Source organism: Mastigoproctus giganteus, chromosome 5 (assembly GCF_048544385.1).
Source record: "Mastigoproctus giganteus isolate SK-2022 chromosome 5, ASM4854438v1, whole genome shotgun sequence".
In the NCBI taxonomy this organism is placed as follows: domain Eukaryota; kingdom Metazoa; phylum Arthropoda; class Arachnida; order Uropygi; family Thelyphonidae; genus Mastigoproctus; species Mastigoproctus giganteus.
The window spans coordinates 236,675,612-236,697,268 of NC_143579.1; the positions used below are offsets into that span (position 1 = coordinate 236,675,612).

At 38.1% G+C, this 21,657-nt stretch overlaps 1 protein-coding gene across 3 annotated transcripts in view; it reads left to right on the top strand.

Moving 5' to 3' along the window:
- Positions 1–11,743: 11,743 nt before the first annotated feature.
- The window catches only part of LOC150086307 (uncharacterized), a 230,060-nt gene continuing 220,146 nt past the window's right edge, over positions 11,744–21,657 (top strand). For 2 of the 3 annotated variants that reach the window (XM_090374462.1, XM_090374464.1), the window contains exon 1: positions 11,744–12,882. In XM_090374462.1, coding sequence (XP_090230588.1) covers positions 12,577–12,882 — 306 coding nt within the window. In that variant the 5' untranslated portion in view covers positions 11,744–12,576. The remainder of the gene's footprint in view (positions 12,883–21,657) is intronic. The other variant, XM_090374463.1, reaches the window with a different exon arrangement.

A 21,657-nucleotide genomic window follows, 5' to 3' on the forward strand; every position in this document is an offset into this window, starting at 1 on the left:
GAGTAAAACTGAGTTTTTTTTTTTTTTCAATATAGCACAGGAAAAGATCCCCTTATCCTTGAAATTCAGATGTTACCTCTTTTTTCACTTAACTCTTTTCTTCAGAGAAATGATAAGAACAAGTAGTGCCCGGGAGGAACCAGCTGTCCCCAAGCTAATTGCTTTATCTTATCTCAAAAAAGAAACTAAATATTTTTCTTTTCTCACTCTGGATCCTTTTTCCTAAACTTAAATTTCGACATGCAATGAGAGAGAGAGAAAACAAAAAGTAACTAGGGAATCCTGGGTATGTCCTAGACCAATTGCATTCTTCCTCTCGACATTTGACCTTACATAATTAAGACAAAGTTTGTATACCCAAGATATATTTGTGTGAGAAAAGTATCTTTTCTGAAAAATAACTTCTGCACCACCCTGAAATCTATAGTTATGTTAAATTAAATTCTCTTTTCTGTGTTTTTGCCTTCTCATTTAATACTCTGTGTTCGTTGAGTCATCCGATAGCACAATTGCTGATAAAACATGATGATAGAGCCTAATGAAATCTATCCTTTCCTTACCCCTTAAAGGTCTAATTCTCCATAGCCTTGATCCATGAGCCGAAGGGTCAGGAAGTGACAGCCCCTAGCTTCAAAACTGAAGTGTTGCACCTTAGCAACCCTCAAATCTTCTTGGTTTTGAATTGGCGGTAGGGGAGTTCGTTCTGTAATATTGAAAATGCTTGAAGAGACTATAAACAGTCAATATGGTAGAGGCAGAAATGGAAGCATTTTGTCTTTCAGGCAGAAATGGCCCAGCTGATGAGCTTGGTCATTTCCACTATTCATAATGGAACAACCATTCTGAGGAATTCAGTTGACACAGAGACACGGAGGGTCTGGTCGTTTCACAGACGTACATTCCATGTTTCACTTGACACAGTTGAACATAGGTTTGACAAAACTGCAAAATATTTCTAGGGTCACCATTTTCAGAACACATTATTCAACCTATAAACATAAAAAAAACTATCACGTTTGTGCCTTTGAGTAAACCCGCTAAATCAAAATTTTGATCACTGTTGTGGGTCCATCCTCGAGCGGAGGGGGCCTAGCATCCACTGTATTGTTCTCTCTACCCCACTCGGCTGTTCTACTTGATCTGAGCTTCCCCATTCTTCACTATTTTGTTCTGGAGGTTTGTCTCTGCATCTTCGTTTCGCGATAAGGTATACTCTGTTCTGTTTCCGCTCTTCTATCGATAAGAAGCTGATTTGGGAATTATCACTTCATTTTGTGATGGGGGAATAAGGGTTACTACATGTGGGGTATGAGTCACCCAACTGCAACTGGGCAAATTATAACCATGTGACTGGGTTGGCATACGGGCGGTTTCGTCTGACTCCTCAGACTGCTCTATCTCTGATTGTCTATTCTGATTCCTATTTGGGAGATACATCAAAGGGATGGACACTGGGACAGTTCCAGTTGGCTGTGTTATCACAGGTGTGGGGTCTATTGGCAGGATCAAATCACTCTTCCACTATGGGATCATCAAAGATCCATGTTTCTTCAGGCACTGTCTCTGCACATGTTTGGTCTGGTGGTTCACTATCTTCTGATTCTTCTATTCTGAGTTCATTCTTTCCTATCAATTACTTTCGTCAATCTGTCTACATACACAAATTGTCTGTCCTTTGGGATATACAAATTCTGTATTTCATAATTGACTGGTGAGGTCTGACTGATCACTCGGTATGGGTCTGTACTTAAGCGAGCCAGTTTCTTGGTAGTTCCCACTTTCACTTTAGGAGTAAAAAGATAGACAAGACTTCCTACACGAATATTCTTATCTATGGCTACTGTTGCTCTGGGTTGGTCTTGCCTCTGCACTGCTTCCTCTAAATGTTCAGAAACAATTTCATAAGTTCTCCTAAGTCATGCACACATCTGTTCTGAATAATTCTCCAAAGATGCGAATGAATGTCTCTCTTTGGAATGACATAAGTCAGAAGGTAACATCAAATCTCTACCATAAATTAAAAAGTTGGGCGATTCCTGAGTAGCACTGTGAGTTGCAGCATGATACACAGTGACTGCTAGTGGAACCATCGCATCCCAATCCGATTGGGCATCGTTAACCACATGGGACAAAATATTTGCTAAAGTGCGATTTAAACGTTCAACTTTAGCGTTGCACTGGGGGTGAAAAGAAGATGTGTGAAGCTGATGGATATTTAGTCTCTCACACACTTGTCATAACAATGAAGACATGAAGTTAGTACCTTGATCAGTGAGAATGTATTTAGGTATTCCATGTCTCGTAATTACATTATTAATAAAAGCTGTAGCAACTTCCTCTGCCTTTTGAGTCTGGAGCGGGATCACCTCAGCATAACGAGTAAAATTATCCACTGCTAACTATTTATTTCCTCTCAAAGTCAACGGAAGAGGTCTGAGAATGTCCATGGACACTTACCCAAGGCGAGTTCTCCACTGGAACTCTCATCAGGGCTGCTTTGGCCTTCGGGTCGTAACCTTTGCATTCCATACAAGACTGGCATGACTCAATATAGTTCTTAACATCACTATACATGCCTATCCAAAAAAAATCTTTTCTTATTTTCTCCAATGTCTTCTATAGCACAAAATGTCCTCCACTGAGAACTTTATCATGGCATGACTTCTACCTTCAAACCGTCTGGGACGACCAATTGTTCATTTGGCTCATTACGTGTGACTCCAGGGTCAGATAAAGTGTAATGATATAGTATTCCTTCTTTAGTTAGAAGAAATCTGGGATTTTCACTGATGCCTGGGGTATTCCTTCCAACTGTTCAGTTAACTCTTGCAAAATTGGATCTTCTCCTTGCAGGGTTTTAATCAAAGTTCTGGTTTGTTTCTGGGGCATCACCAGTGATTCCATGGTTATATCGGCCGATATGGGAGCGACTAACTCAGTTGTTTTTGTTCCCTTTGGCCTTTTCGGTTTTTCCTCTGCCTCTAACACAGGCCTCAAGAGAAAATCTGCATTTGAATGTACTTTACCCAGACGGTAAATGATTTTGTAGTCATACTCTTGTATTAACATGCTCCAGTGTGCTAGACATGATGAGGGATTTTTCAGATGAAGCAGAAAACTCAACGGTTGATCTGTTATCAGTGTGAAATGGTTGGATACCAGAAAAGGTCTGAACTGTGTTACTGCAAAAACAATAGCCAAAGCTTCCTTTTCCGTCATACTATAGTTCAATTCTGATTTCTTCAACAGTCTAGAAACATAGCCAACTGGCTGCCTTGAATTTTCATCCATTTATAATTCTAAACACGCAGCAATTGCATAGGATGAGGCATCCGCCGAAACAACAAAAGGTTTAGTGAAATCTGTGTAAACCAACAGAGGAGGGGTGGTCAAAACAGTTTTCAGCCGGTCAGAGGCCTGCTGAGTGGAACAGTCCCACACAAAAGGGGTTTCTTTCTTGGGTAAGCTTTCTTGGTAAAACGAAAGTAAAACACAACCTTCTCCCGATCGTTTTACACATACAGCCAGTGACACAAGTATGGAGCGTCTGCTCTCACTCTAAAGATGAATCAAACTAGGTAAAGATGAAGACATTTTCACATAGGCTTTTTAAGAGGAGGAAAAGTATTGTAAATACTCACTTGGATGTGTAATATTAATACTTGATGGCTGTCTGCAGAGGCGTAGCTAGGTTTTCGGCGCCCTTGGCAAATTCGTGGCTATGTGCCTTTTTTCAATAATTGGTAAAATCATAATAAGTACGGTCCGGAACTCTGTTTAACAAACTTCTTTATTGCGAATTTTTCTATTTAAAGATAAATGTTTTCTTTTGAAAATGATTTAATTCTAAAAAAATGATTTTTTTTTTTTTTAGAATTAGCTAAATAGAATTTTATTCTTTACCGAATTTTTTAAAAGTTTTTTTCTTCATTTTATGGAAATGAAAATTTTCCATAACTAGGTTCACATCGTTCCCACCCATGGCTTTCAAGCAAGCAATAGTGCTGTTGTTACGCCAAAATTAAAAGATAAAGAGATTACCATCTGCAACTCAGTGGAACCCATAAAACCTATCTGACTACCTGTCCCACATACTGAGAAGTCGAGCTGGTCAACTACTTTCTGTGTATCCATAGCCAGTGGGTAGACCAAGGTATATTAAACATTCGGACAATGGATCTCTTTGCAGGGTTTCTTACAACCTTCTGTTGTAAGCACTCTGTTAGAGATTTAGAAGAGAGTGGTTTTCCTTTGTCGCGACAAGCGGTCATCTGTTGTTTCGTGGAAGGGAAACAGCACCGTTTCAAAGCTATTGGTCTACCATCGAGCACAATATGAGATACAGAGGAAATTATGCCTTCCACGCTACTATCGTTTTTTCTTAAAGGTTATCTGTGGTGTATCCACACCGATAATACATAGATATAAAACTTTCTCTTAACATATTATGCCTTGTTGCATTTAGCATGTCCATGAAATTCCAAATTATTTTCAGCACAGAACAATAGAAATTTCAATATTATTTTCAATATATGAAGCCATTTCAAAATTTCACTTCTTAGTGCTGCTTGTGCATCGTCATCAATTAGCCCACCTTTTTGAAGACCCTTTTCTAATAATTTCCATTTTGTGAAATTGTGTTGTAATGAAATCTCATGAAAAAAAAAACATTTCGGTTTAGATGTTTCCAATCGTTAAATCCATCTGAGCTGCAAAATGGAACATTATTTGTGGCCGATACAAATAAGAGGCACGGAAAAACAATATATTGCATCTTTGTTTTTGCAATCAAATAACCATTTCCTTTTTTTTTTTTCAATACCTTCATTTTTGTATTTCCACGAATTATTGAAACATTGGCCATTAGTGACAGGATATGTATTTAAGACTATCTTCAGGACCGTGTTGCACCATAAGAGATCTCTTTGTGGGCATTAAAGTTCCATATGGTAGGATCTTTAAATTCAGACTTACATGTTTCATGTTAATATTATTGCTGCCATCATTTTCTTCTGCCAACCATTGTTGGTTATTGTCCACACTTTATAATTCTTTTAAAAGAAGTTCAACTGTTTGAGCTTTTTCTTGGACTTCGATTTCAGTGGCATCATTATTTGTTTCATCTTCATTCGAATCATGTTCATTTTCTTTGTCACCTTCAGGTTTGGAATTGCCTATTGTAAGTGAGTTTTGTAAACTAGTGGAATGTTTTTTCTAATTTCCTCTTTATGCAGTCTTTCTACACAGTACTGATGCCCACTTTTTTTCTTTGGTGGCATGTCTAAAATTAATTTGGCCTTTATTGATTTATTCAAATTATAAATCATAATATTCACAATTATTTCTTTATATAGTGGTCACAAAAACACTAAAAAATTCCAATACAGTCGAATTGTAATCAGTTCTTATTTGCAAAATCGTTTTCAGTGTAAATTTTCATTAATTTCGCTCTTTTGTCCAGTGCATGTTCAACGAAAATATATCCACATCGTGTTGTTATGGAGTTGGGGAGAAAAAGATATTGGCACAGATGAGGCAATGTGCAAAAAATTTTTATGAGCTGGAAATTGATGAAATAAGCACTTCAACCTGCATGGGATGTAATCTGCCTTTAATTTCATTCCTTAAAGAATCAGAGATTATTCTCAGACCTTTCATGGTACTTTTCATACAACTTCCTCACTGAAATTCCTGCAACGCTTCATTGAATTTCGCTGAAGTATGTGCTCCTTAAAGCCTTTGGTTTTTAGGAGGCTTTTTTCACAATGTGGCTGAGTTAGACGTCTCAGCTCAGGACAGCAGGGTTTCCTCCCAAAATCCCAATTTTTTTATCCAATAAAAGAAGCAAACCCACAAGAGAACACATGCATGCATGCATGTACTTTAATACATATATAATACACATCAATAGTGAAGTTTGTCATAAAAAAAAAAAAAACTATTATTTTTAGGTCACCCGAATAATGAAATTCATCTTCCGTGCTGTGTATCTTATGTTTGTTAATTGCATGTGTTTTATGGTTGATTTGTCTGTTTTGCTGGACGAAAAACTCCAGTTTCTGGGTGCAAAACCTTGTTATCTATGCCTGAGACCGACTAACTCAGCCACGGAGTGAAAAAAGCCCATCAATGTTCCTCGCGTCAACGACAGGAATCGAACCCAGGCCTTTCCACCCGGTGTGGGGAGGACGGTGACGATACCACTGTGCTACTGCGCAGACAGTGGAGTTTGTTTTGTCACATAAATATGAAATTTCTTTGAAATATTATTTCAATTCTTCACTGGAAGCCCTCATGTCTAGCACAACTGGGAGGATCGCTGTCCTCCCTACACTGCTTGGAAAAGACCTCAGTTGGATTCCCGTCGATGACGTGAGGAATTTTTATGTGTTTTTTTATTGATGTGGCTAGGTAGTCAATCTCAGGTGAGGGCAGCATGTTTTTTTTCTACCTGAAACTCGGATTTTTCATCTCGCAGACAGAAAAATCGACCTCAGAACCCACATAATTTAGTGAACTTCTGTCTCCATGTACAACAGACAATATAGATGGAGCAATATGGCCTCAGTCGCTGATGTCCCTATAACCGTGCTGCTACAATCTACACTGAAACATAGTTCAGGGAAAAAAATAATAACCGAGTGCTTTTGTTAATTTAAAGTGACGGCTGTGTAACCACCATCCATATAAGCGTGGAAGACACTACATTAAGGCATCAACTCTTATTGGCGACAAAATAATAACTTAGTTGTATCCTTTTCATATAAAAATCGGCCGCATTTGCTCTTTGTATCCAAGCGTTGACTCTACATGATTCTGCCTTCAGTGTCTGTGCGATTAACACAGTAGCATTGCCACCGTCCTCTCCACAAAACTGTGAAAAACGCCTGGGTTCTTATCCCATCGATGATGCCAGGAACGTTTATGGGCTTTTATCACTCAGATATTGATAGCAAAGTTTTTCCCCAATTTTTCATCCAGAAAAACAGCCAAATCGACCAGAGAACACAAGCAATTTACAGACAATACATAAATGGGTATATGTAATCATTTACGGGTGAGCCTAATATAATAATTTGATTTGATTCCTGGGTGGAGGATCCAAAGCTCGAACAGACCTTTCCACAGTATCCCAAAGATGCTCCAGAGGATTCATGTCCGCTAAATGGTGTGGACATTCCATGGTTCTCAAATCTGCGGAATGCTATTCCAACCATGTTGTGGTCGCCATGGCCCTATTGGGTGGTGCATTGTCCTGCTGGAAGAGTCCATTGCCTCTGGGTGCACAATGACTATGAAGGGATGCACAGATGCAGATGGTCCGCAAAGATGGATATGTAACATGTAGCGTTAAGAGATGCATCTAGACGTACCAGAGGTTCTAACGTGTGCCTGCTGAACACTTCCTAGATCATTACCCACTGTCCACCTGACTGAACAGTTCCTTGTTGACATGATGGGTGCATAGCTTCGTGTGGTTTCTGCCAGATATGCACCCTCTGGTCTGCTCGAAATAACTGGAAATTGGACTCATTATAACTGGACTCATTGGAGCAGGAGACCTGACTCCAATCATCCAAGGTCCAGTACTGATATTCTTTCACTCAGTTGAGGCGAAGAGCTCTGTGTCGTGCTAGCAATGGGACTATGGTGAGTCGGCGGCTCCCATAACCGATTGTGGCTAATGATCGCCTGATGTTCATGGTGTAGACGTTTCTGGCACCTGCCCTGTTGAAGTCGGCTGTGATTTGTGCCACTGTCGCTCTCCGGTTGGCTGAAACAATGCGAGGGCCACTTTCATGCAGCACCTTTCTCCGCTCTCATCGCTGTCCACAATGAGATATTATTCCAGAAATGGAGTATTCCCGATGCACTTTTGATTCTGTTGAAAGGGGATAGTGCAATTTCTGTACCACCTCCGCGATAGAGTGACCCATGCGTCGGGCACCCACTATCATCCCTCTTTCAAAATATGTTAACTCACGACATTTATCCATACTGACATCGATTTACCGTATACATGAATGCAGTGTGCCTATATGCCTGCCAAACGGTGGGTTCGTCCACTAATGAGAGGACTAACGGCGTCGCATTGCTCAGGAACCAGATATCCCTGAACTCTGTACTTTCAGTGTAAATAAATAAATAAAAAGTTCGTGGTGGGGGATCCAAACGCTATATCTGTCGATCCATCACCATTCAGCTTAGTCAATCTAATCAAGGCCTTAAACACCTCAATTAGTTCTTCTCACAGGTGTGTAGTCTTCAGATGCTGCAATTTACAGCCTTTACTGGCAGGAACACCCATTTTCTCCCCTCACGAATCTTGCTGCTCTTCTTCATGCCTGTTATAACCGTTCTATATACTCCCTAAAATGAAGCTTCCAGACCTACATGCAGTACTCAAGATGTTGTCTAATCATTGCTTTATACAGTCGAATAATCGCCTTATCTAGGCTGGCAAAATTCCTGTATATCATTGACAAAACTCCAGGAGCTGTCCTGGCAGCCTCTCTGCATTGCTCAGAGAAATTCATAACCGACTGCACAATTATCCCCAAATCTGTTTCATTATCCACTACCCTGAATGGTATCACAGTGTTAGTATGTGAATCTGAGATTACTGCTACCCATATGCATTAACTTGCATTTGTCAAAGTTAAACTTCAATTGCCATTTCTCAGCTCATTTGCCTGATTTTTCTAGATCTTGTTTGATTGCTCTCAATAACCACCTGTCAACCTTTGTATTACTTGTAAACTTAGACATTAAGCCTGATATACTTTCACCAATATTATTAATAAACACAAGAAACAACAACGGATCTAGTACTGAACCTTGTGGAACTACATTAATAACATTATTCCACAAAGATCAGTGTCTATTGTTAACTACACTGGTATGCAAAACTTAAGGACCAACGCTATTTCTAAAGGTCCCAACCACAAAATCTTTACTTAAGGTACTCTTTACTGATGAGAGCAGATTCAGTCTGAGCAGCGATTCTGGACGTCAGCTAATCTGGCGAGAGTTTGGCACACAGTATCACCCCTCAAATATCACTGAAAGGGACCGATATGGCAGTCGAGGTGTTCTCGTCTGAGCAGGCATTATCTTGGATGGACGTGAGCAACTCCAGATACTGGAAGGCAGTACTGCAACCGGTGCACTCTACTGTACTGAGGTAATCCTTCCCCACGTTCATCTGTTCCGAGGTGCCATTGGCCGCAAGTTCGTGTTTATAGATGATAACGCCACATCCCATCGCACTGCAGCTGTTGATATGCTTTTCGAAAGTGAGGGCATTGTTCATATGGATTGGCCTGCCCGTTCCACCGATATAAATCCCATCGAACACATATGGGATCCTCTGGAGAGATGTCTAGTGGCACGTCCAGACCCACCAGAAAATGTTCATCAGCTGAAGATGGCGCTGACTGAGGAATGGACAATGTTACCACAAGAACTTATAAACAACATTGTTCTAAGTATGGACAGGCAGCGCAAAGCCTGATCGACATTAGGGGTGGCCATATCCCCTACTGAGGACCATCTCTTTCCTTTGTTCCATCTTTGGCAGTGATGCATCTGTATCATGGCAGCCAGTGCTATGTTGCCATTTTTGAATAAAGTCCGTCTGTACCGTTTTGTTTCCGTTGTTCTTTCCTTCATCATTTCTGTACCTCACAAGGTTTCTTTGGTATGCTTTTGCCATATCCAAGCCACTCCTATGAGAAGCTACAGGTGAAAACCTGACTGGTCCTTAAGTTTTGCACACCAGTATAATCTCGGTCTTCTCCCACTGAGCCGTTTGTTTATCCCTAGCAGTACCTTTCCCTTAATGCCTTACTCATCTAATTTGTACAGTACTCATTTATGGGCAACAGTATCAAAAGTGTTTCTGAAATCAAAATAACAATGGCAAAATTATATTTGCATTAAATTCTTTTCATACTGAATCATTGTATCCAATCAAACTGATGAGACAATTTTGCCCTTTAACAAATCCATTTTGTGATTGCATTACAACTGCATCCTGTCCAGATGGTTCTTCATTACTTCTTTAACCAGTGACCTCAATTTTTTACCTGGAATATAATTCACGCTAACTGGTCTGTAATTACTATTTCATCCTTTGATTCTCCTTGCAAATCTGCATCCCATCGGAACCTCCTTGAGTCCAAGGATGCTCTTAAATTTATAATTAAAAATTGCTGTACTCCCTCAATGTACATTATAGTTCTCGCAAACTTCAGATGCCTTTTTAATGTTTTGCTTCTACAATTTCTCTTCCACTTTCCTCTCATCATTAACAAAATTATTTAGCTCCCTGTTAAATTCGATACTTTTGTGGCCTCCCCATTCCTAAAAGATTCGTCATTTGTGAATGTCGATGCAAAATATGTTTTGAATATGACCCGAGCAGGGTAATCAACTGTTAAACTATTTATAATAGTGGACCAATGTGATTCATTCCCTTACTTCTAGCCTTTATAAAAGTAAAGATGTGTTTTCTTTCCATTCTTTGCCAGAGACTTCTCATAATCTGCCTTAGCCTGCTTAACCACCTTTGTGACTTGATTGCTGACTAGTTTATATCTACTGTGGGCTCCTGATAATTTATAGCACCCCAGGCATATTTATTCTTTACCACAAGTCTGATCACTACATCTGACATCCAGGTGACATTTTTCACCCGGTTGGTTAATTACTGTAGGGCTTCATCAGCACCGTAAGCAATATTGCTCCGTATGTAATATGTCTATAAATTGCGTGTGTTCTCTGGTCGATTTGCTGCTCGCTGAACGTAAAACCCGAGTTTCCGCGAGAAAAAAAACTATGCTACCCTCGTCTGAGACTAACTCAACAACGTTATTGAAAAGCCCCATAAAAAATTCCTTGATTCATTCATTCACTGCATTCGAACCCAGATATTTTCCGCTCGGTTTGAGAAAAACGGCGATTAAACCAAATTTGCTACCCACTAGGATATTATATGCAATTATAACATAATTTAATTCTCAGCTAGCACATCGATGGCGTTGAAGGGGCACTGTCCTTCCACTCCATGAGCTTTTATATATATATAAAAGATATATTCCGCTGCAGGGTTTTTTCGCTCATGGAAAATGATGTTTTAATCTAGCCAAAGGACGAAAACCCACCATAGAATGCACAAAATTTACCGAGAAGAAATACTAACGCCTAGTGGCCAGTATTTTCAACCTCCGATAATGCTTCTGCGGGCATGATAAAAAAAAAAAAAAAAAAAAAAAAATTACAGATAAACTTTTTTGAAGCCATAGTTTTGTGCAATGTCAAGACCTCTAAAATGGCAATTCCGTAAAATTTAATGCCTTGGCCTTTGATGATATAAAATCTCCAATGTGCCAGAGTGTCTACAGTTAAACTATTATTTCTCATTTTCTTTTGTTCACGATTTGCATTCATTAAAAGGGCTTCAATCATTTCAAAAATTAGTCAAAGTGAGAATACTTAACATAAACATATATTACCTTTAAACTTCCTTAAATTTTTGTAGCACTCAATTTTTTTTATGGACATATCCAATTTTAGTCCTTTTGTTAGAAACAGTAAATTTATGGCGAATTTTAAACTCACTTCATTTCCTTAGCCGCCTTGGCATACACAAACATCATTAAAAGTCACTGTTATACAGAGAAGCGTTTTTAACTTTTGCCGCTAGGGGTGTTACGCTCACTAGCAAGTGTTGAAGGCCATCTTGTTTTTTATGGGATCACTGTGCCGATTGGAATATATCTTAACGTGTGCGTGTGCATATTTAGCAGTTTTTAAGAGTTGCACGTATATTATTTAAATAAAATGTGTTGATTACAGTTATATGTTCTTGTAAGTGCATATGGAAGAGGGCACGATTGTACGTATAGAAAAGTTGCCCTCTTTACCAGGAAAGAACGTACCCAAGTGTCTTGATTACAAGGATAAGTGTATCCCAGTTCAACTCTTGGATGTAGTGTAGCTCGCGATGCAATTATCTTATATTAGTCTATAAAAAAACCAGTGGCCTTCTTTTGCTCTGATAGCGCTAAAAATAGTATTTTTTCTCATTTGCAGCAAGATTGGAATAGAAAGTTTGTGTACTAGATGTTAACATATTTGCTCAGTATTATCGTAATTGTGCCATTTCTTAAATGGAAGAACCGACGTGATAAGCTGTTCTTAAATGCAACTTGTGTTGCTCCATTAAATGTTTTTCTCTGGCGATTTAATTTATGCGTGGTCGCTGGATTGGCGTATATTTGTCTACAGAAATGATGGCATACGCTTGTCGCTTACACATACATCTCTCAATTATGTTACTTATTTAGTTGATATCGGAGGATGAAGAAAGAGTTTTCTTCATACGTACACCGTATTATTTTTGAAATTGTTAATTCCAGATTTAAATTATCAGATATTTATTATTATGAGTAACATATGCCCATTTTCTTGATGGAAAGCACAATATCGTTTTTATAGTATTTGCTACCACCTTCTTTTTCTCCAAAAGGTAGCGGTTGGAGTGGGTTGCTTTTCGGAGAAAGATTTAAGTTAATGGTTGTTTACCGGAAAGACCCCACTGATTTAGATACAAAGTCTAAAACCACGGCTGCACAGACAATAGATCAGACTTCTAATGAAGGGGAAAAGGCTACAGGATCTCAGAATTCCATGGCTCCTCGAGCCATCCTAACTTCTCGACCGAATTCTCACCCATTTCAGGAACGGCATTTAATTTTGGATCAGTCAGTAAAAGTGGGACGTTCTGTGGCCAGGTGTCGTCCAGCACCAAATAATGCAATATTTGACTGTAAAGTGTTGTCTAGAAACCATGCTTTGTTATGGTATGAAAATGGAAAGGTAGGATATATTTATTATTATTCCCCCCCCCCTTTTCTAATAATATACTCGTGTCATTCGTTTGGAAAAGAAAAAGGTTTTGCTATTATGATTTCCCAAATTTATATTGATTTGTTGTAATTAATGTATATTATATTATGATTAAGTTTTTATTTTGTATGAATATATTGACAAAATGGTGCAAAGAAACGAACTTGTTCAGCATCTGCCCCCCCCCCCCCTCATATAAACACTATAATCTGTATTACCTTCACTCCATTTACTTGTTTCTACTAAGTATTGCCAAATTCTTTAAATTTAGATAAACTTCTCATCTACACAAGATTAGGTAAGGGTTTATTATTTCAAAAAGTAAAATAATGATTTAGAATGTAATAGAATGATTTACTTAACAGGCAATTAGCACCTTAAAGTGTATTAATTTGCAAGAATATATGTGCTTGCAAACCACGTTTCTGTTAGGCACCTACACCTTTATAATGTAGTGATATGTCTTAGCATTTGTACTCTCTTCTGTTTTTTTTTTTCATAAATAAAATTTGAAAAAAAATAAATATTCAAAACCTTTCATTAGTATGAAATCTTGTAAATTTTTCTCCCTTTAGCAGAAGGATTGTTGACAGTTTACTGTTTGTGTTTTATAAAATTCTAATTGCAGTTAAACTGGTTGCTTTCTTCTCCTCCATATCCAAGTCTTGAAAAGAGCTGTACTCTGAACACCATGCTACACTGAGAATGTCAGATGAGATAATCTTCACTTTGTGTGGGGGTAGCTTACCAAGTTAGTTATATCCCACGTGCACTACACCAGAGTTGGTTTCTATACTCTAGAAATGTCATTATATAGAATCCTATGATGCACATCGCAGACATTAGGGTTTACAAATATAAAAGAATTATTCCATCAATCAATTAATTAGTAACTCTTTGACTGAATGCAAATTTCTGTATGTGTGTTCTGTAGTTATCATATATCTCCCCTTGTGCACTTCATCCCAGAAAGAGTAAAGATGCTATTCAGTTTGCTTAATCCTTTCAAAGCCTTCTGTCTAGTTTCTAGAGACTGCAATTTAGAGAACCCCAGAATTTCTTGGGAAGAAATGCTGGAGTTCTCTAAATTGCAATTCTTTTGTATCCCCCAACTAATGTTGTTGCTCTTCTCTGCACCCTTTCCAACAGATCTGTGTCCTTACTAAAATGAGGTTTACAAACCTGTATGAAATAATCTAGATGTGGTCTTACCATTGTCCTATATAATGGGATAATTGCCTCTTTGTCCTTATTAGCAAAGCTCCTATATATCATTGACAGAACCTGACAGATTGTTCTAGTAGTCTGTTTGAACTGCTCAGAAAATTGTCAGACTATAGTAATCCAGAATTACATACAAATGGTATGTTATTCTGGATTACTTCTACACAAATAGACCTTGTTAGGCATGTTAGCATATATATATATATATATATGCATGTGTGTCAATTGTCTGTCCAGCTGCATGTAATAGAGGGACTCCTAGTGGATGAATATATTTGGGCCTTTTAAAAATATTACAGAAGAGGCCTTGAGTGCCAGGAATAGTCATAATGAAATAAATATTTCTTCTACTGATGAAACAGTCAAAATAAGTAAAGTTTATTAAAAATAAATTAAGTATACGGATGGATGGTGATAGATAAAATGAAATATAAACAAATGCGATTTAATGTCGGTGTAGATATGCCATGGATAGTTCTTAAAGAGAAAACTACGAAAGTAGTGTAAAAGGTATCTTTTCATCTGTATCTCTATTGTGATCATCCTTTATGAGTTACCATGTATTTGCACTACCTCGAATAAGAACTCTGAGGTATTGCAAATACATGGTAACTTATTGTGAAGGACGATCACAATATGAGATACAGATGAAATGATGCCTTTTACACTATTTTAAGAGCTATCTATGGTGTATCTACACCGATATTAAATAGATAATTTCAAGCTCTTATTTTTATGCCTAGTTGCATTTAGTTTTTTTGATAAATACACTATGTACAAATTGAAACTGAAATTATATATAGCTAATAAATATACAAAATATAATAAAAGATAAACTATTAATATAAAGAAAATAAAAGTGATAAAACATGCATGAAAATAAAAGCAATAAGCAGGAGGAAGCTTTCAAGGCAATGAGCCTCTTTATCAACTTAAACAAGATACATGATAACAAGTCCTTATAATATATCATGCAGTAAAAAGAAAGGGAAGGGGAACAATGAAATACTCGACTAACAGACTTTGCAGAAATGGTGTGGCATATGCTAGTCCTGTTGTTAACCCACCATCTCTCGTCATGATGTAAAATAACAGCCTCCGTAATAGAATGTATGAGTCCCAGCATTGCGATTAATAGTTGGACTCACCACAGCTATATGGAGGGCCTCTAACCATGAGAAAGCAAGAATCATGGGCACGGTCTGATATTTCAACATTGGGTTGCGGATTGTAATTAAAATGCTGCTCACAACAGTAATGCTCCCTGATGATCTAGTTGGGGAATCAGCCCAGCTTTTAAAAATATTTTTGAGCCATTCCAAATTTCATTAAAAATCAGACCAATGGAAATCTGGAAATTAATATATATATTTTTTTTTTCCATACAAATTGTAGAGAATAAAAGAAATTCATACATTAAATGTAGTTTTAATGCAGTGTTGTTAGCTTTAGAGAGTCCATGCATGCTTTGTGTAAGACTCATGAATGTGGTGTCATTTGTAAAGAGAGAGAGAGAAGAGCAATAAATATTATATATTTGAAATTAAACTATATGGCTAAGTTTAGAGAACGTAAAACTATAGTTTTATTAAGTTTTCTGTAAAATTATAATTTTAGTAATTAATAAGGAGATTAACATTAGTCAAAGCATGTTATGCAAGAAATCAAGCTTATAGTGCATCTAGTTCTAAAGGCAAACTTCTGCACATCTATTCTACACCTATCTTTCCTCAATTTGAACCTATGCCCCCTGAGGTTCTTAATTTCAACAAGTAGAAGTATCCCATCAGAATTGAGCCTGCTCAAACCATTCAGGGCGTTGTACGCGTCAGTCAGATCACCTCGCAGGTGCCCAGTCTAGATGCTGCAACTAACAGAATTTAAGCCTCTTCTGATAATTGTTAATTGTTAATTGTTTTTTTTTTTTTAGGAGCATTAGCAACTAAGGCCATATTGCTCCGGGATATGCGGTGGTCATTCCCTGACCTTTCCGCATCTTCCGTATTTGGTGGTGACGGGCTCGAACCCCGGTCTAATCAAGAAGCATGTGATATGCACTGCTGCTCCTTCCCACCTGGCTACGGAGGCGCTTACCTCTTCTGATAAGAGAACCCCTTTGTTCCTCTCACCAATCTTGTTGCCCTTCTCTGTACTCGTTCTAGCAACTCTACATCCTTCCTAAAATGAGGCCTCCAGACCTGTGCACAGTACTCGAGGTGTGGCCTGACCATTGCCTTATACAAAGGTATAATCACCTCCTTGTGTCTATTAGCAAAATTCCTATATATCATTGACAAAACTCCATGACTGCTCTGGCAGCCCATCTGCACTGCTCAGAAAACTTCATATCTGACTGCACAGTTACCCCCAGATCTTTCATTCTCCACCTCCCTGAGTGTAATACCATACATCTGGTATGTTTCTCTTGGATTACTACAACTCATATGCAATACTTTGCATTTGTCAATATTAAAGTTCAGTTGCCACTTCTCAACCTGTCTAACTTTTCTAGACCTTGTTGCAGTAGCATAACGTCTTTGCCATCATTAGCAACCCTGCCAACATTTGTATCATCTGCAAACTTAGACATTAAGCCTGATATACCTTCGTCGATATCATTAATAAATACACAAAACAACAGTGGGCCCAGCAGCAAACCCTGAGGAACTCCACTAATAATATTAGTCCATGTAGAGCAGTGTCCATTTATTACCACTCTCTGCTGTCTCCCACTCAACCATCCCTTTATCCATTGCAGCAACTTGCCCTTAATGCCATACTGCTCCAATTAGTACAGCAGTCTTCCACGTGCAACAGTATCAAAAGCTTTCCTGAAATTCAAGTACTGTATATGATATCAAAATTATTTTTTGCATCCAATTCCTTTGTGACCACATTGTAGTATCCAATCAAATTGGTCAGGCAAGACTTCCCCTTAACAAAACCATGCTGTGTCCGAGCTATTACTGAAGTCTTGTCCAGATTTTCCTGCAGTGCTTTAACCAGAGCCTCCATTAATTTCCCTGGAACAGAAGTTAAACTCACAGGTCTATAATTACTTTGTCAGCCTTTGATCCTCCCTTGTGAATTGGGGTCACATTTGCACTTCTCCAGTCCATGGGTACCTCCCCTGAGTCCAAGGAAGCTCTCATAATTATGGCTAAGGGTTTGCTTACTTCCTTTGCTGCCTCCTTTAATATAACTGGATAGATCCCATCCACGCCTTGAATGGGTTCAGCACGCTGAATTCTGATGGGATCCTTCCACTTGTTCAGATTACGAACCTAAGGAGGCATAAATTCAAATTAAGAAAGGACAGATGTAGAATAGATGTGCGGAAATTTGCCTTTAGCCAGCGGGTGGTTAATTGCTGGAACAAACTTCCATCTGTCGTTGTGGAAGTTGATAGGTTGAATAAATTTAAGGAGGAACTGGACAGGCATTTGGAGGGAATGGTGTGATTTTTTTGGCTGATGCTGCATAAGCTCATACATTTGCTTTCTTGCATCACATGCCACTACTACTACTACACCAGGTGCCTTTCTTGTGTTTATCTTCAACAGTTTCTCCTCCACTTTACTCTCAATTATTACAAGATTATCTAGCTTACTGCCAGAGTTGAATACACCTCTGACATTCCCCGCACTGAATAACACCTCGTGTGAATGTCGATGCAAAATATTCATTTAGTTTGTTAGTTACCTGAGCAGGATCATCAACAGTTGAACCATTGATATCAAGTGGACCAATCTGATTCATCCCCTTCCTTCTAGAGTTTACATAATTAAAGAACTCTTTGCATCCCATGCCAAAGATTTCTCATAATTTGCCTTCGCCTGCCTAACTTCCTTTGTAACTTGGTTACAGATCAACTTGTATCTATCATAGGCTTCTGTGTCAAGTGTTAATTTATATGTATCCCATGCATTTTTCTTCTCTGCCATATGTCTCTTTAGTTTATCTGACATCCATTTAGGCCTAAACCTAGATCAACGTCTCATGATCTGTTTAGCTTGCTCAATTCCCTGGATAATTTTATTGCAGACTAGTTTACACTTACTGGAGAACTCTGTATCCTTTGATAACTTATAATCATCCTATGTATTTTTCTTCTCTGCTACTAATATCCACATTTATTTTGGTCTTACTCTGGAACAATATCTCTTAGCTGGTATGAAATGCTTCATGACCTCTATGATTACCTTCCAAGCCCATTATTAATCACCTTTTCAGAAACAAATTCCTTTCCCTTTACCCTTGACAGTCGTTATCTCTTAGAGTAAATCCATCATCAATACAATATGATGATTACCACTTGAAGGTTCCTTTATTTGAAGATTCTTTAATACATGATGTAATTATTACCATTAACCAGATCAGGAATATTGCTGTCTCTTGTTGTCCCTCTAACATGTAGAAAAGTCATCCAACAAATTGAGAAATGTTCTGTTACCAAGCAAGCTGTCAATCCAGAGTTTATTTGATATCTGGAAAGCTAAGACAAGACAATCTGAATTGCTGGTCCACTCTATTTGTTTACATAATTGTTCTTTATACATTTTGGCTTATAATAGGTTCTTGCTGTCACAATTTTTCCAGTGCTTATTTACACAAAATGATTGGACATTACGCTTGCCTGTGTGTAGTGGTTATACTGTTTTAGAATCTTTGTGCTGCTTACCAGAAGCAGAATTCCCCTCTCCTTCCTCATGTCATGTTTGTCCTTTCTGTACATATGATATTCGCCATATAAAAATATCCAAGATAAGTGGACAATGTATGCAGTTGTACACATTCTTGCTTGTTTTGTTGCTATGGTAACTGGCCTGTTACTGTAGTAATAGCTATCATGCCAAAGACATGATTAAGAAATTAAATGTACAGTTTGTGTAAGACTTGTTCAAAATATAATTCCACATTAAAAAAATATATATATAATAATAAAAACTTATATTAATTTCCCTGTTTATGGTTGCAGAATTTAAAAATTTTTTTTGCATTTTTATTTTAATCCAAGAGCAGTTAGTTTTCAGCACTTTGAATTGTTTTTCTATACCTGGCAAATTTATTTATTTATTTATTTTTTTTTTTTTTTGACCTGGCAAAGTAAAAAAAAAACAGAAAAAAACCCAAATTCTTTTTTTACTGAAGGATTCAGTTTTGTGGACATTATTCCAAAACAGACAAATTAAAAATTACATTTACTGAGTGGTCAGTTTTCAAGTACAGAATTATTATAAAAAGTTAGTTTGAATCTGCATGGCACAACAAAATACAGTGATATTTTTGTCTGTTTTGTAAGCTCTCCTGATTCTACAAAGTTTAATTAAAAAGTTCAGTGAATAGTGCAAAAAATTAAATTGATTCGATGATTAATTGTTAATATTATTCTGTATAATCTTCTGCAAATACATTTGTTCCATCATGCCTATCATGATCAGAACAGTTTTGGAAGTCTTCTTTTTGTGAATGCTTTTAGGCAGTCTGTCATATTTGTTTGGATCCCTTGGATTGACTCAAATCGTTTTTATGTCCTGTATCAGTTTTAGAAATAACCAAAATTGGTATACTGAAAAATAAGGTAAATAATGTAGGTGCTGCTCAGTCAAAATTACCAAAGACAGCAGGTGATGTGAAGGAGCCAACCATTTTGCCATTTTTTTGGGTTGCTTATGGCAAATTGGTCCTTGAGGTTGTCACAGACATTCTCTCAGATGTGCCAGACAAGCTGTACTTGCTACCTGGGAGTTTAAAACACTGGTGGAACTGATATTCAGGTGACATTCAAGTCAAGTAGACACAATTTTGGCGAATTCTGGACGGTCTGTGACAGCCAAATCCTCTGCTTGCACCTTCACAATGGTGGGACTGTTAGTAATCCTGGGTGTAGCTTCCATGCACAAGCACACTGTGGGTGACCACCCAGATATGAACCAACATAAGTAGGGGTTGAGGTGTGGCACCCACACCACATGGAGGAATGCAGCCCCTCTGTGTTACCAGGCAATACTAGGTGGTAGATGACTCTCATCAACCAGTGCAATTCCACCACCAATGTTTAGTCTCCAGACCTAAGTTCCGGCCACCCCTTCCCCATTTCTTCCATCATGCAGTATGACTGATGACTTGTGAGTTTATGATGAACATCATGGCGAGATCCAATCTTCTTTACATTTCAAGGGTACAGCTCTAAAACAGCGTTCATAGGCCGGCCGTCAGTTAGTACACTGCACCTAACTTATTCGTAACTCTTTAGGAGACTTCTGGATCAGCTAGTGTATAATCTTGCTACCTCTACTCTGCCAGATAGTGACTGGAGGGAGTCTGAGTAGTGTGTATGCGGGAGGCATTGTCGAGGCCATGTTATGTCAAGGATCTGGGTATATTCTTACCACGTGTATGCCACATCCAAAAATTTCATTACTTCATACAGCATGTCCCCCTCCCCACATTTTCTTACTATTGAATACACCATGAATTGTCAAACTAATAGAGTAAGCTTATCTGCGAAAAGATCTAAACCTCCAAAACACTTCCTAGTTCATTTCACAAATACACGTGATCTCAATTCTAATATCAACGATGTCCATTTCCACTTGCAGTCTGCCAAACCCCATGTACTTTTTCTGAGCGAATCTCAGTTATCGGTTGATTCAACTACTGCTCATCTCAGTTGCCCAAATTATTCACTGTATGATTCCTTTCGCCCCAAAGGTGGTACTTGTGCATATGTTTGGCGCATTATAGCCTTAGTTGCTAATGCACCAATAAAATCAAAATCAAATCAAATGTGCATGTCTGTTTCGATATTCCCTATCAGAGACTTGTAATTTGGAATCTCCTCTCTTCGATCTTCTCTGGCTTAAAATCTCTCTACCTGATTGTGTCAAATTCATCTGTTGTCTCTACCATTCTCCCAACTCCACTAATCACTTGGAGCTCTTTGACTTCCTCTCTTTGCAACTTGACTTTCTCCAGTCCAGCTTTCTTAACAGTGAGGTAATTTTCCTTGGTGATTTTAATGTACACAACTCCAGCTGGCTTCCATTTTCTAATCACACCGATCCAGCTGGTCGAGATGCTGAGGCTTTTGTAATTACTAATGACTTTCCACAAATTGCTCATTTACCTACAAGGATACCGGGCAATCCTAACCATACAGCCAACACACTTGATCTCTTTCTCACAAACAACCTTACTAAGTACACCATGGAAGTGAGTGATCCTTTAGGCACCTCAGATGACAACTTGGTAATTCTCTCTTTTCCAATGAAGCCTTTATCTCATGGCTATTCCCAACCTCGGAATGTTTTGCATTACAAGAATGCAAAATGGGATGACCTGCGAGATTTCTTTTCTTATTTTCCTTGGTCGGATTACTGTTTCAAAACTTCTGATGTCAATGTTTGCTCAGATTGTGTCAGTGAAATTATTCTTGTAGGAATGGAATCCATTATCCCACACTCCACTTTAAAATCTCTTCCTTTATCTAAACATTGCTTTTCCAATAAATGCGCTAAG